Here is a 14903-nt window from a genome sequence, read left to right as displayed (position 1 = left end):
GTTTTCTCTGTGGGCCTAGAGGAATAGAACTAAGAGAAGAACGGCTCTGTTTCTGCGCTCCTCCCCTGCCGGGCAGAGGTGATTCCGTTCGGGATGTCGCGACAGGTCCGAGGCTGCTCCCCCGGCCCCGCCCCGCTTCCCCCGTTGCCAGGCACCCGCTCGGCCCCGCCCCCTGCCCGAGCGTGGCCCCGCCCCCTGGCGGGCGGTCTCTGCACGGCCGCTCCGCTGGGACCGACGCTCCCCATTGGCCGCGGGTCGGGCAGACGGCTCCGGCTCGGCCAATCGCAGCCGTCCCCTCGCGCTGCCGCCCCCGCGCCCGCCAGGCTCAGCCCCATTGGCCGGTGCTGGCCCAGGCCCCGCCCCTCCAGCGCGCTGCCATTGGCGGCGCGGGCGCAGGGGGCGAGGCCGCGCGCGCGCGCGGGCGGGGTAAGATGGCGGAACTGGGGAAGAAGTACTGCGTGTACTGCCTGGCCGAGGTGAGCCCCCTGCGCTTCCGCTGCACCGAGTGCGCCGACATCGAGCTCTGCCCCGAGTGCTTCTCGGCGGGCGCCGAGATCGGCCCGCACCGCCGATGGCACGGCTACCAGCTGGTGGACGGCGGCCGCTTCACCCTCTGGGGCGCCGAGGCCGAGGGCGGCTGGAGCAGCCGCGAGGAGCAGCTGCTGCTGGACGCCATCGAGCAGTTCGGCTTCGGCAACTGGGTAAGGGGCGAGGGGCGAGGGGCAGGGCGGGGCGATCCTCCTGCGCGCAGCGGCGGCACTGACAGAGCCCCGGGCGCTCCTGCGCCTCTCTCCGGCGGCTGCTCCGAGCAGCGCCCGCAGCTCGCACCTGTCGCTGCTCCGGTCCCGCGGCTGCCTCTCGTCAGGCCGGGTCACGCATCCTGCACCTGCCTCTTACCGTGCTCGGCCTTTCCCTTCGCTGTGTCCGGCTGCGGGCCAGCTGCTCGCATTCACTGTCACTGCACGGCCAGGCTTGGTTTTAAAAGAAACCATCATTTCGCAGTCACGGGATGGGTCAGGTTGGGAAGGACTGCAGTGGGTCATCCCAGAGCGCAGTGCCCAGGATTGCATCCAGACGGTTCTTGGCTATCTCCAGTGAGGGAGGCTCCACAGCTGCTCTGGGCAGCCTGTCCCGATGCTCAGTCATCCAGTCAGTGAAGAAGTTCTTCCTCATGTACGTGTGGGACTTTCTGGGCATCAGTTTGTGCTTGCTGCCTCTTGTGCTATTGCTTGGCAGCACAGAGCAGTGCCTGGCCCCCAGTCTGACACCTCCCTTCAGGTACTGATGGACATTGGTGGTGTCCCCTCTCAATTGTTTCTTCTTGAGGCTGAACAAGCCCAACTCCCTCAGCCAGTCCCCCAGTCATCCTCATTGCCCTCCGCTGGAGCATTTGAGTAATTTTTGATGTATTTGATTTGTTGTTACTTTGTTGTTTTGCTTCATTAAATATAAAGACTTTTTCAAAACCTTAAAATGTCCAATCATTGCAGCTTGTTTAGTTTTTAAATAACTAGAAAATAATAAATATTTGTTACTCTTACAGTAAGTGCTGTTTGTTTATTTCCATGTTGCTCCTGAATAATGTGAGATAAACAAGCAAAACCCAAGTTGTACAGTGCTCTTGGTGTTGGCTTGGGACTAGGAAAGCATCCTGGCTTTGGTCATGGTGAGCTGGTGTGGGACAGGCTGGCTTTGTGGGAGTGCCAGGGATGCTCAGGAATCACCACGTGGTGCTGTTTTCGTGGCTTGCCTGCCTCCGTGCACTGTGAACACTCATCCAGAGCTGATAGAAATACGGCTAGTATTGCTAGAGGAGTTTAAGTACTGGGAGTTGGCTTTTGAGGAGTAAGGAAAAAGGAAGATGTAATGGGAATCGTTTTGTCACTCCTCCTTTTTTTCTGTTTAGGAGGACATGGCTGCTCATGTGGGAGCATCCCGGACACCTCAGGAGGTGATGGAGCACTACGTGAGCATGTATATCCACGGCAACCTGGGAAAAGCCTGCATCCCCGACACTATTCCCAACAGGGTGACGGACCACACGTGTCCCAGCGGCGGGCCGCTGTCGCCCAGCCTGACGACGCCGCTGCCGCCGCTGGACATCTCGGTGGCGGAGCAGCAGCAGCTGGGCTACATGCCCCTGCGCGACGACTACGAGATCGAGTACGACCAGGACGCCGAGACCCTCATCAGCGGCCTCTCGGTCAACTACGACGACGACGACGTGGAGATCGAGCTGAAGAGAGCGCACGTGGACATGTACGTGAGGAAACTCAAGGAGAGGCAGCGGCGCAAGAACATCGCGCGAGACTATAACCTGGTGCCGGCCTTCCTGGGGAAGGACAAAAAAGACAAGGAGAAAGCTCCCAAGCGAAAGATCACGAAAGAAGAGAAGGAGCTGAGGCTGAAACTGAGGCCTTTGTACCAGTTCATGTCTTGTAAGGAGTTTGAAGACTTCTTTGAGAACATGCACAAGGAGAGGATACTCCGAGCGAAGATTCGGGAGCTGCAGCGGTATCGGAGAAATGGGATCACCAAAATGGAGGAGTCGGCAGAGTACGAGGCGGCCAGGCACAAACGGGAAAAGAGGAAGGAGAACAAGAACATCGCTAGTTCCAAGAGAGGGAAAGAAGAGGGTAAAGAAGGTGAATTTGCTGCCATTGAAAACCTGCCTGGCTTTGAACTCTTATCGGACAGGGAAAAGGTGCTCTGCAGCTCTCTGAACTTGAGTCCTGCACGTTATGTGACTGTAAAAACTATCATCATTAAAGACCATCTCCAAAAAAGACAAGGAATTCCTTCAAAGAGTCGCCTTCCTAGTTACTTAGATAAGGTACTGAAGAAAAGGATTTTAAACTTTCTGACAGAAAGTGGTTGGATATCCAGGGATGCTTCATGAAATTCAGCTGATCTGTAAAAGCACAGCAGATGCCCTTACAGCCTCAAGGACTCCGTTATTTTTTCCCTCCCTCCCCAAAGATACAGAAACCATGTCGCTTAAAAACTCAAAAGAGCAAATGCATAAACCCCCCCCTCAGTCATCATGATCCATGGTGGTTCAAATAGACTATTGCTTTGGATCATGAAAAATCCTTAATTGTGAAACTTCTACATTGGATTTCACTGCTTTTGCTACATTATTAGAACAGATCTTTTCTTGTGAACTTTCTCAAGTCCGGTAGTCCCAGAGTAGTTGCTTTAGTCCGTATTATTGGATAAATGTTTATCAGTGTAATCCTTGCTTTTCTTTGAAGGTAGGAGATAGTTTCCAGCAAACGAAACTTTCTTCACCCTTTGTTTTGTTTTTTTTTTTTGGCATAATGCTGGCAGCAAAGTGAAGCTTACAAAAGTCCTGTGCTCAGGAGCAGGTGAGCAGGGACTTTTGTGATCATTGCTAAGCTTTTGGAACATTCTCCTTAGTAACTACAGCCAAGGCGTGGGGACACCAGCATGAGAGTTCCTGTCGAGAATGCAGCAGGGGTGAGCCGTGGCAGGGAGTGGAAGGAAGGAAGGAAATGTGGTAGGTGAGATGCCTCCAGGGACTTGAGCTGTGGAGGGGGGTTCTTGAAGAGCTCCTGGCTCATCTGGGCATTGCTTTGACCTGAGTTTCCTGAAACAGGCCCCTCTGAAGCTTTGACGTTTCCTGCTTGGTACTGGAGCATCAGGAATCCCCAGCAGCTTTGGTGCACTGCTCCAGAGAGGGGTCAGCTACAATGAGGTACCTGATTTGGGCCAGAAATGGGGTTTGGGAGAATAGGCAGTGAGGTGTTTGGCAGAAGCTGAGAGCCTCAGGCAGCAAAATCACTCTTCTTCCTTGTTGGGGAAGGCTGCTCCTCCTCCTTTGGGATCTTAACTGCTCAGCTCATACGGGCTGAGGAGGTGTAGCTGCCTCCTGAATTTCATTGGGAATTCAGGCAAAGGGAGCAAGATTCTCAAATGGAGCCTGATTACTGAGATTGATCTTTAAAAACAAAAATAACAATTGATGCAGATTTGGTCAAAATGCACAAAGTGTCAATTTGGAGTGCTTAATCCAACCACTGTAGGGTTCTAATTGCACATACCTTGAAATGTACCGGCCCAGACACATAGAATCTGAGTTTACTGACAAGCAGAAGAACAGTGCACCTTAAGAGATCTCCTCCAGTTCTTACAGCTGCAACCTGGAGTGTGCTGGAGCCAGGCACCAGCTGGGATGTAACACAGGGGAAACACAAATGTCAGACCCACAGTACTGTTCTAGTAAGATCTGTTAATTAAGGGAACGATGTTGAAGGAGGATTAGAAAAAGATTTTTGTGCCCATTTCATCCTTCAATTCTCATGCTGGTATTTAATCAAATTAATAAGAAATGGTGCTTTCCATGTGGAAGATGCAAAGTTACTTGTGCATAAGCCTCTCTGCTGGCCCTGTCTGGAGCAGGAAGCTGTGGCTGGAGGCAGGCCGGGCAGGTCTTCTAGAGTGCAGGTGTACCAAAACTTGGAACCTGACTAGCTTCCATATGAGTGCAAGATCTGGAAATGTCATCTTGCTTTGGGCTGTGGTCAGTGAGGATACCACAAAATCCTAAACCAGTATTAATTCTACAGTTTGACAGAGGTATTCTGATCAGAACTGGGTTTCATTTAATACATCCAGCATTACCAAACTAGTGTTACCAGTGAGTTTAGAATAAAAGGGGTACAATTACAAAGCCAGCATTTCTAAGGAAAAAAACCCAAAACTCGAGTGCCTTTTTCTTTTGAGCTTATGATGTTATGTCCCTTCAAAAAAGGTAAGGGCTATGTCCTCTGGGATGTAATACTTTGGCCTATCTGTAAGTGGTTTGTTGTGGCATACTCGAGACAAACCTGTCTCTTCCTGGCAGCAGTGAGCTCACTGCAATGTGCTGAGTAGCTTTAATAACCACTTCCACCCTATATGCATGTACAAGCAGCACACAAGTTCATAAGGTATAAACCCTTGGTTATTTTCTCTGTCCTACTCCCGTGGGAAGGAAGCTCAGTCTTTCTTTTGAGCATTCTAGTTATGCAATTTGGTTCTTCCTGTAACTTGTTACCTTACTGCCATGCTGTTTTGAAGCCTCAGTTCTGCATGTAGTTGGGAGTTTGAGAATTGTTTTGGTTTTGGTTCTTTTGGGCTTTTTTCCCCTCAGATCTGTGATTTTCATATTTCTACACTGTTTTGGCACATCTAAGTTAAACTGAAGCAATAGTGTAAAGCCCATCTGAACAATAACTTAGGAAAAAATCTAGGCACCAATGAGTCATTTAAATGTTGAAGTGAATTCTGCATTTACACTTCGTAGCTTCTTAATTCCTCAACCTTTCCAAAATGTTTCTTTGGTGCTAGATGTAACTTATTGAACATCAAAATGAATGTAAAATAAAGTATTTTTAATGTATGCAATATGGATATCAATATTTATTTTGTACTTGCAAGCTAACTCAAGGTGGTAAATGTTTGCTTTAGCAAATACTAGTCCCTTGGAAAGGGCTTCCCCAGAAGCAATGTCTCATTGTCAGCTATGCTTTTAATTTTAAAGGTGACTTGCACTAGAGGATGCTGCTGTTCCATAGTTCACATGGAACTGATTTAGTCTTTGTTATGAGCTGCTGGTTTTCTGTTTGGTTGCTTATAAATTGAGATGCAGTTAATGTTAATCCAGCAATTTACTGCAGCTATGCTGCTTCTCTTCTATGGTGAAGGGACTGACATGGCAAAGAGCTCTTTCAACTTTGTATTTTGTGTTGATCTGGAAGTGCTTCCTGTACTGTACAATAACCCAGCCTTCATGTTGCTAATGACAAGGTGTTTTACATGCTTAATGCTCTTGACTTTTCTAATTAAAGTTATTACTAATGATAGTATCTGTCTTAACAGCATTGATGTGAGCCTATGAAAAAGCAGCACTCTGTAAGCTGTTCAAAGTGCTGATCCTGTGCTCTGGGAAGGGGCTATGCTGTGTCCCAGCCACAGCCCATCTGTGTGCACTGCCCAGTGCTGGGCTGGGATGCTGCAGTGTTCTGGCTGCAGCCCTCCTGCTCCCTGCCCATGGCAGGCCCTGCACAGAGAGCAGTGCTTGCAGGTTTGCACTGGTCTGTGACCATCAACTGCCTTGGAAATCACCCAGACTAAGCACTCTGCTCTTACTCTTGTGTGGCTGCTGCATTCAATTCCTTTGCAACTGGAAGAGGCTTCATGAGCCTTCTTCTTTACTCTTCTTATAAAATGTTCTTGTGTGTGCCCCAGTCACTCCCAAGTGATGACACATTAAATACTGTGAAGCAAGATACCCCATGAGCATGTTCAGCTCATCAGCTTCTTTCTTCTCAAGAAAGGGAATGTTGCATTCATTTGAAGTTTACATTTGTAGCTGTGCCAGACACACGAACGCCTGTGCTGAAATCACACAAAGCCTAACTGATGTTGTGCACACAGCATTTTGCTAGATTTTTGCATTGTGTATTGGTAAATAAACTTGTATTAAAGTTTCTTTCCATGATTGATTTAACAATAATGTAGCTTGGGCAATGAGGAAAATAGCTTAAGTCTTTGCAATAACAAGTGGAGATGCATTGTAGCTAAATGTGATGGGTGGAAATGCAGTCTATGGCACTGGCAGCTGGCATTGATGGTAGATTTGTTGGGTGCTCAAATTTCAGAACTACTTTCCTCTGTTCTTTGATTTCTTCAGTGCTCTTTCCTGGGGTATGGCAGAGTGCACAGGTGGTTGGAGCTCTCCATAGACTGACCCCCTCCGTGCCAAAGCCTCTCTGAGGGTGGGCCAGGGAAGGAGAACCTCAGTTACCAGCTTGGAAGATGAACATTGTGCTGAACATTTAACAGGACCCTGTATTTAATTAAACACCCCGAATGAATTGATAAGAGTCCAAAAATGACAATTAGTGTGAAGCACTGGGAAGCTCATTAACAAAATCTTTGTCTGCTAGGGAACAAGATGTCTCTATGTTTTAACTTCCTATTGGACAAATTTCTACACTAAGGACGTTACTATTACATTTAGTTTAGATCCAGAGGGATTGGGAGGGGACAAAACAACACATGACAATTCTTAGAAGGTATTTAAAATGGAACCTGGTCCCTTTTTGACATCAGTTGTGAGAACAGGTCCCAGTGAAAGTGCAACAAAACCATTTCTTCAATCCTACTTCACACAACTACGGTGTATATTTAAACCCAGATGGAGCAAAGATACTTCCAAATTCAACTTCAGGATATGGAATTCCCTTTTTTCCTGGTATTTTTAAACTCAGTCTTTGCATTTTTTCCCCTGTACTTGATTAGTTTAATAAAATTAACATTGTAGTTGTCTTCACACATCAGAAACAACTCTTTCCTCTGCCCAGTTGAAGCATTTTCTTGAAAGTTGAGAAGGAATGAGTCCTTAAATAGGACAAACATGACTAACCTCCAAACAGTTTAATGCACTTAGGCTGTTCCTGGTTAAGTGCTTAGTTCCCATGAAGGAAACCAGCACTGGGAAAAATGTCTCAACCACAAAAAATATAATCAATACCTGACTTCAAGGTAAGAAGCTCCTTAACCCATAATAACCAGAAACATGGTAAAAATTCACAAGTACTTAGTTTTTACAGGGCCTAATAAGTTCCCTAAGTTTGAAGATTCTGTCCTGTGTGTTAACAGTGTGGGCTTTCATGATACAAGAGGGTGGCTCCTTTGTCAGCTGTGTAATTTGCCAGGTTCCACCCACTCCTATCCAGGTGAAATGTCCTTCAGGTAATCATGTGTTGTATTTCAGCCTGATTCTGCAGGATTGGGAGCAGCAGGTGGAGTTGGACAGGGCAAGGGAAAAGTTCTGGTGCACCCTAAGATCCAAGTTGAATAAATGTAAGAAATAATGAAAGTAAGTTCACACTTTTGTTTGAGCCTTTTGTTTGAGCCACTTACATGCAATTATTTATGTAAATCTAAGAGAAATCATAAATCCAACTCTCAGCAACTCACTTCTTTGGCTGTTCTGGCTCTCAGCAGGACTGTAACTACAGTTTGCATAACAAACCAATTGCAAAGCTGGAAGTTACAAGATTATAAAAATTGTTTAAACCAATTTATATATTAAATTAAAAATCCAGAGATAGGATAAATTCTATTGGTTCTTCAATGCCATACAAATATTAGATGGTCTTCTTGATTCAATGTTAGTACAGGACAAAAAGGTTGAACAATTACAAAATAAATCTAATCTCCATTGCCATTTATTTACAGTTCAGAATTCACACAGGTTGCAGTTGTTCAGAGAGATTATTTCTGAATAGACAAAAGAGGGCATTTATCACATCAGTGTGTAAAAGCTGATGGGTACCTGCAGAGAGCAGGTTATTTATTTGTACTACATCACCCACTTCTGCAGTGAGAGATTCTACAAAACCAAAGGAAGTGTTTGAACCACTACCTGCATTTTCAATCTACACACAGTGATAAACTTGAAATTGCAACATTCTTGTGAGCATTTCATTCTTTCCAATTTAATACACTTTCTCGGGAGCAATAGTTTAAAAAACATTATCTAATCTAAAGCATCAGAGGGCTTAATGGCTCTTGTAGTTCACACCAAAGAAGAGCTTATGGAACAGTGATGTTGAAGGCCACTAAGCAGGAGAATTTCATCAGTTACTTAATTTTCACTGGGAGACCTCAACCAACTCATTTAAAGCTCTCAGGGAGCAGAGGAACGAGGGAAGCGTGGTGCGAGAGCCCATCGGCCGTTTAATAGTTGCATGGCATGTGAGGGTGCGGCTCTAAGCGTCCTTCACCACGCCCACCAGGGCGGGCCGCAGCGTGCGCCCGTGCAGCTTGTAGCCGATCTTGGACACCAGCGCGATGGTGCCCGGCTCCTGCCCCTCCACCGGAGCGTGGAACAGCGCCTCGTGCTCGTACGGATCGAACTTGGCTCCCACAGGGTCCACTCGCATCAGCCCATGCTTTTTGAACACTTTCTGAATCTGCATTTCTGTCATGACAAGACCTTCGTATAAGCTCTTCAAGTGAGGATTGTCATCCTTGATTTCTTCTTTTGGAACGCTTTCTGTTGCTTTCTCCAAAATGTCTGCAACTTCTAGTAAGTCCTTACAGAAGCTCTGGATCCCTGAAAATGTACAGAGGAGAGAATGGGATTAGTGAATGTTAAAACTCCCAATCTCACAACCCCAAAAGCTACAGCAATAATCACCACTCTCAGACTTTTAAGAAGGTATGTGATACTGTAATCAGTTGGGATATAAAATATCCTTTCCAGTTTTGGATGATAATAAAGAACTATTAAGGACACCTTGATATTACACCATCACCTCTAATTCTATGGAAAAAAAATATGATTTCAACTCAAAAGAGTTACATTATGGTAATGATCTAACAATAACAGTTTAGATTCTTACCAAAGTCACCAAAACCTTCAGATGACTTTTCCTCATGTCCCTCTCATCATCTAATGTCCAAAGCATGATGTTGCCCTATTCCTACCCTTGAATCTGATGTCATAAAAAGGTTTGCAGAAGACAAAGCATGTAATCAGACAGATGAGGATTTCAAGAGATGAACAAGGATCTTTGCTGACTGATAAGAACTTGCACCTCTCTCTCTGACTGCAACCCTCTTTTTTACAGTTAGCAGCTGTGCCTTGCAAATACAGAGTGATTTCCAAGTTAATCACACTACTTGTTCTGAAGCTGTTTTCTGGCTCATGCTAAAGAGAATCTGGACTAATCTCACTTAAGGCATTAGCAATCAAGAAAAAAATCAAAACAGTTGAATCAAATAACACATTTCTACCTAGAGGTAAGCAAAGGACAAACAGCACTGGGTTCTGATTTGTTTTTTGGGTTCCTTTTTTTATGCCTTTTAAATTTTAGCTCACATTTTGGATGTTTTTTTTTTCCTTACCAGGACTTGGAATGACCATTACTAGAGGCCAAGTCTTTGGTTAAAAAAAAAAAAAAACAACAACAACTCACAACTATGGAAGCATCTTACAAGATCTGTGGGGATCAGCTAGTTCTCAGAAAAGGGTCTCTCTAACAGCTGCACAACTCTGTAGAGACTCAAGCTCTTTACAGAACAGTAACTAACAATGTCCAAGTAGTTAAAAGAATCTGAAAATAAAAACTGTCATGGTTTTAAACTAAACTAAAGCTGTGGTTGGAGCTGGACTGTACCAAATGGATAAATCAGCTGTCTTGTTATCTGGATCAAATCAAGTAACCAAACTCTTAAGAAGGTGGTTTGGTTCCGTTTTCTATTGCGTACATTGTATTTGCAAATATCTCTGACTGCAACTCAGAATTTATTCAAGTCTCAAAATTAGTTTCTCTTTACAGAACAAGCAATTATGCACAAACAATAAAACTTACAGATTACATGTAATCTAGTTTTCAAGATAAATTCATTTCTATTGTAGCATCTCTGAGCTCTGACATGACTCCAAGTCCTTTGCAGTAAGTAGAACATTAGTGAAACAATGTTGATTGCAAATTAACCTCAGGATGAAGCACTCAAACATCCATGAGAAAGAATGCAAGAGAACTGTGTATTTTTCTTACAGTACACTTAACTGAAGACCCTGTACTCAGAAATTAGAACTTGAGTACTGAGAATTGAACTATACAGCTGTGTATGGTGTGTGGTGAAAAAGAGCAACTCATTTTTCAAGGCAGAGTATCAGTCAAACACCAGGATAAAACAGCACTTTGCTGCTGCAGCATTTGCACACAATTTCTGTTTTACAGATCTGTGCTGGAAATGTCAAAAGCTCAATCAGATGTTACTAGCCTGGCTCTTGAAGGAAGATGTGCTGCTAGCACTCCTCACAGCCAGCAATTGTGCATTCCTAGCACTGAAAAGAATCCATTCATTTCGAGGTGTTACTTCGATTTGAAAACTATTGCCTTCAACAGATAAAAGGCAAAAAAAAAAAACCCCAAAATATCACACAAAAATATCCCAAAATCAAAAAAGAAGCAAATTCAAAACAAGCCAAATCTGCCCCCCAAAAAAACAAAATAAAAAACCTCAATCGACCCAAAAAACCCCCCAAAAAACCAATCCACCAATCAATCGAAAAAACAAATAAACCCACAAAAAAACTCCCAAACAACCAAAAACACCCCTCCCCCCCCAAAAAAACCCAAACCAGAAGTCAAACCAATATTCCATACTCTTGGTCAGATTTGAGACCAAAATACACGAAAAAGGCAAACTTCAGGCTGCAGAACTTACTAAAAAAATCTACTAATGCAGTACACATTGTAGGAAATTAAACAGCAAATTTAAAGAAAATGTCAGCTGCTGACTTCAGCAGTTTAAGTCTGGCCCTTGGCTGGGGACATGGTCACAAATTCTGATGCAAGCTGAAGAACTGTTCAAACCTCTCTGCCTCAAATGCTTTTTTAAAGCAAGTAGTCAGAATCATTGGGAAGTACAACTTGTCAATACTGAGAGCCAGTCAGCTTCATTTTTCCAGGCTTTGCATTTCCTGGCTCTTACTGAGTAAGCACCAGAGGAGTCTCCACTGACCATATAACTTTGCTTCTTCTACCAGTTTCTGGCTTCTTTGCCTCACGTTTTCTGCATCTGCCAAGGCACGCTTGTACTTGTCCTAAAGAAGAAAAACCAGTAACAGAAGTTATTCCTCCTAGTCAGGCAGCTGACAATAATTCAGTATATTTGTTATAAAACAGCATTTTAAACAGTTTTACAGCCTAAATGCACCATTTAGGGTAATCTGAAACAACATGCCAATTATCACACCATCCCTCCTACCAAGACAAAAGTTTGCTTCACTTCACAAGGACAGAAAGGAGGGAAAGGAAATCAGAAGGTAATACTCTTAGTATTTGTCAACAGATTAGCTAGAAAAAAAATCACTCTACAGATATATAAAGTTTTATGAACCCAGAATTTCTGCTGTGTGCTCCCAGAAATCCTCATCAGTCATGAGATACACAGACAATACAGTAAATCAGATTCAACCCAGACATGACTTTCAAACCATCTCTTACATCTCCATACATACCACAGAGTGCCTTACAGTTTTCTCAGCCTTCACAAATTATGAAGCCTAATTCCTCTGTTGTTTAGGTCAAGTTTTGGTCTATTCCTAGAAATATGGTCATTTACCAGCAGATGTACTAAGATGTGAAATACACTAAAATGAATGAAATTTTACACTGAGTGCTTCACTGACTAATCCTGAATGGTTTCCACACTGAATATGCCTGAGCTTTGTATGCCAGTGAAGAACCTCAAAACAGAATAAAATTGTCAACAAGCTGCCTGAAGAGCTGCATTAGGCAACCAACAGCAAAGAAAGACATTAAATGACATCTCAAATTTTTCCTGTAGAGCTTTGGGAAGGGCAACAGAAAGCAAACTGAATCCACAGATGATCTGCAGGTGTTGGTTCTATAGAAGGTTCTGGGCTACCTCGTGAAGTCTCAAATGCTCCAGAAAGACATTTTATATAAAACACTCATTAATGTCTTTGCTTAATGCCCACCTCCCACATCTCAAGGCATCCTTCAGCTGCTGGAGTCGTGCATGGGAGAGAATGCAGGATACATGAGGCCACAAGAAGGGATGTGATGTTCAGCCTCGAGTCTGAAGGGCTCTCAGACAAGGTTTGAAACTTCTGAACTTAGTGCACGGCCTAAGTACACCATTGTATAAAAGCTAAGCATCATTAACTCTGACCTTTGGAAAGTGGGCAGCTGTTTCCATTAAGTCTACTCTTAACACACACAAATGCACACACCAGGGACACACACTCCCACCTTTCCATGGCTCCCAGAAATTACTTCACTGAGAAAAACCTATGTAAAACTCAGTAACAAATTTTCAGACTGAGAAGGTCCAATTCCATCCAGAAACAATAAATTATCCAAGATCTTAATTTTGGACCAGGGATGCATCCCAAATCTTGTAGTACATGAACTCTAAAGTTTAAAGAAATTACCGTATTGTGGATTTTATACAACTAAACAGGAGTCACATAACCAGACTGTGCACTGAGAACCCACAGTGCAGGCTCTCGGGCACACGATTTGTAACTTGTGCAACTCAATAATCCAGAGACACTTACAGTAACATCTTTTAGCTGTTCCTCCAGTTTGGCCTTTTCTTCAGCTAGCAGTTTCTCAGCAGAGCTGGGTTCCACCTTCTGTTCATTTTGGCTCTGACTCTGGTCCTCTTCCAAGTTCTGGCCAGTATTTTTCTGCTGTGTTGCTGCACAAAGCAGTCGTGGAGATGTTCTAAGGCAAAAAGATGAACATTACTATTCTGTTGCTTATTTTGTAAGATTTTAGCATTTTCTAGACATACACTTTGACACATAATTTCCACAAAATTCTGACATGAAAGCACGAAATCATACCATTCTAGGCCTGTGAATACTGCGTTCAGAACCCTCCGTCAAAACCGACATATTTCCAGTCATTAAACTGCAGCAGGAAATAACTACTACAAGAGATCAGCTTGTAAGTGTCCACTACATTCAGTTTACAGCCACAGAACTTTTACGGGGACGTTTTCAGCACTGTGCTCTATCAGAAACGAATTCCGTGATGCAATCGGCGGCAGCGGCGTCCCTGCAAACACAGCAGCCGAGCCGGGGCGCAGCCGGCGCCGCCTGTCCCCGCCGTACGGCGGCAATCACGGGCTGCCCGTGTTAACAGCGACTCCTCATCCCGCCTGACGCTCCCAGGGCTGAGCCGCCCAAGGCCGAGGCTGCGGGATCAGCGCCGCGCTCACACAGGCTCGTATCCCCGCATGGCGCTGGGGCCTGCGGCCCTCAGGCTCCCCGCACAGCCGGGCCGCTCTCCCGGAGAAGGGGAGCGGCGAAGAGCGGCGGAGGATGGGGAGCGGCCCCCCCGTCCCGGCTGTCGGACGGAGCTCCCTAGGGCTTGGGACCCCTGCGCGGCGAGACCGAGCCCCGCTCTCCTCCCGCTCCGGCGGTGAGCGCGGCCCCGGCCCGAACTCCCGGTGCCGGGCGAGCGGCGCGGCGCGACCCCCTCACCTCAGCGCGACGCTCAGCAGCGGGAGGCGCGGGCGCAGCGCACCCCGCACGCACTGGGCCACGGCCGCCATGGTGCCTTGCTGCCCGCCGGCCGCCTCGGCCCGCCCCCCTGGCCCGCCAATCAGCGAGCGGGCGGGCCGCGAGTGACGCGGCCGGCAGCCAATCAGCAGCGCGGACGCGCCGGCCCCGTGAACAGGCGGCTATTCCGGGGCGCGGCGGAGCGCCCAGAGCCGCGCGCGCGCCTCGCCACACCGTGACGCGCGGCGGGCGGGGCCGCGGGCGGGGCGCGTGCGCGGCGGCCATTTTGTCTCGTGACGGGAGGGGGAGGTGTCCTGTCGTGTGGGTGCCGCTCGCGTCATTCACGTCGTTCCTGCCCCAGCTGGGACTGGAAAAGTTTGAAGATTTTAGCTCATTTTAAGTGCTTTATGACTCAGTTACCAATAACAACTTGTATCACCCATCAGCAATTTGCACCCCTCCACACAGAGGTGTCCGTCCACACACGCTGCGTGTGACTGCTGTGTGCGCTCTTGCTGGACAATAATTTCATTTAATGTAACAATGAGCTTCCATTAAATGGGATAATGTTGCTAATCCCCTGGTTCCAGATCTGCCCACCTGTTTGTGCAAGTGTCCTGTGTAACTGGAGGCTATGGGAGCCCTGCTCCGTGATACTGGGGTAGCTGAACTCGGGCAATTGATCAGGTACTTTGTCAGTGTCTTGTTAAAGGAGAGGGGGAAAACAAACCAGGGTCGCATATTTATTGTAAAACGGTGAAGTTGAGTGCTAAATTATGCTCAAATGCCTGAACACCAGCTGTTGGCCTCATTGCCGCATGCGTGTGTGCACTCT

The 14903-nt window shown here is 46.1% G+C and overlaps 2 protein-coding genes across 3 annotated transcripts; one reads left to right on the top strand and one right to left on the bottom strand.

Moving 5' to 3' along the window:
- Positions 1 to 365: 365 nt before the first annotated feature.
- Positions 366 to 6502, top strand: TADA2B (transcriptional adaptor 2B). 2 transcript variants are annotated; one of them, XM_079306708.1, is made up of 2 exons: positions 366 to 701; positions 1907 to 6502. In XM_079306708.1, exons 1-2 carry the CDS (start codon positions 432 to 434, stop codon positions 2897 to 2899), a joined length of 1263 nt encoding a protein of 420 aa, XP_079162834.1. In that variant the 5' UTR covers positions 366 to 431; the 3' UTR covers positions 2900 to 6502. The 2 variants fall into 2 exon arrangements, with proteins under 2 accessions (XP_079162834.1, XP_079162833.1); XM_079306707.1 differs by lacking the exon at positions 366 to 701 and adding an exon at positions 991 to 1173.
- Positions 6503 to 8222: 1720 nt separating this feature from the next.
- GRPEL1 (GrpE like 1, mitochondrial) lies at positions 8223 to 14190 on the bottom strand. Its single transcript, XM_079306709.1, has 4 exons — positions 14051 to 14190; positions 13118 to 13286; positions 11554 to 11635; positions 8223 to 9130 (listed from the first exon to the last, which is right to left on the bottom strand). The coding sequence occupies exons 1-4, from the start codon at positions 14119 to 14121 to the stop codon at positions 8784 to 8786; spliced, it is 669 nt and encodes a 222-aa protein (XP_079162835.1). The 5' UTR covers positions 14122 to 14190; the 3' UTR covers positions 8223 to 8783.
- Between the last annotated feature and the right edge of the window lie 713 nt (positions 14191 to 14903).

Source organism: Erithacus rubecula (assembly GCF_903797595.1).
Source record: "Erithacus rubecula genome assembly, chromosome: 5".
NCBI classification, from domain to species: Eukaryota; Metazoa; Chordata; class Aves; order Passeriformes; family Muscicapidae; genus Erithacus; species Erithacus rubecula.
Note: the sequence above shows the minus strand (reverse complement) of the source record. Positions and strands in the feature narration are given on the sequence as shown.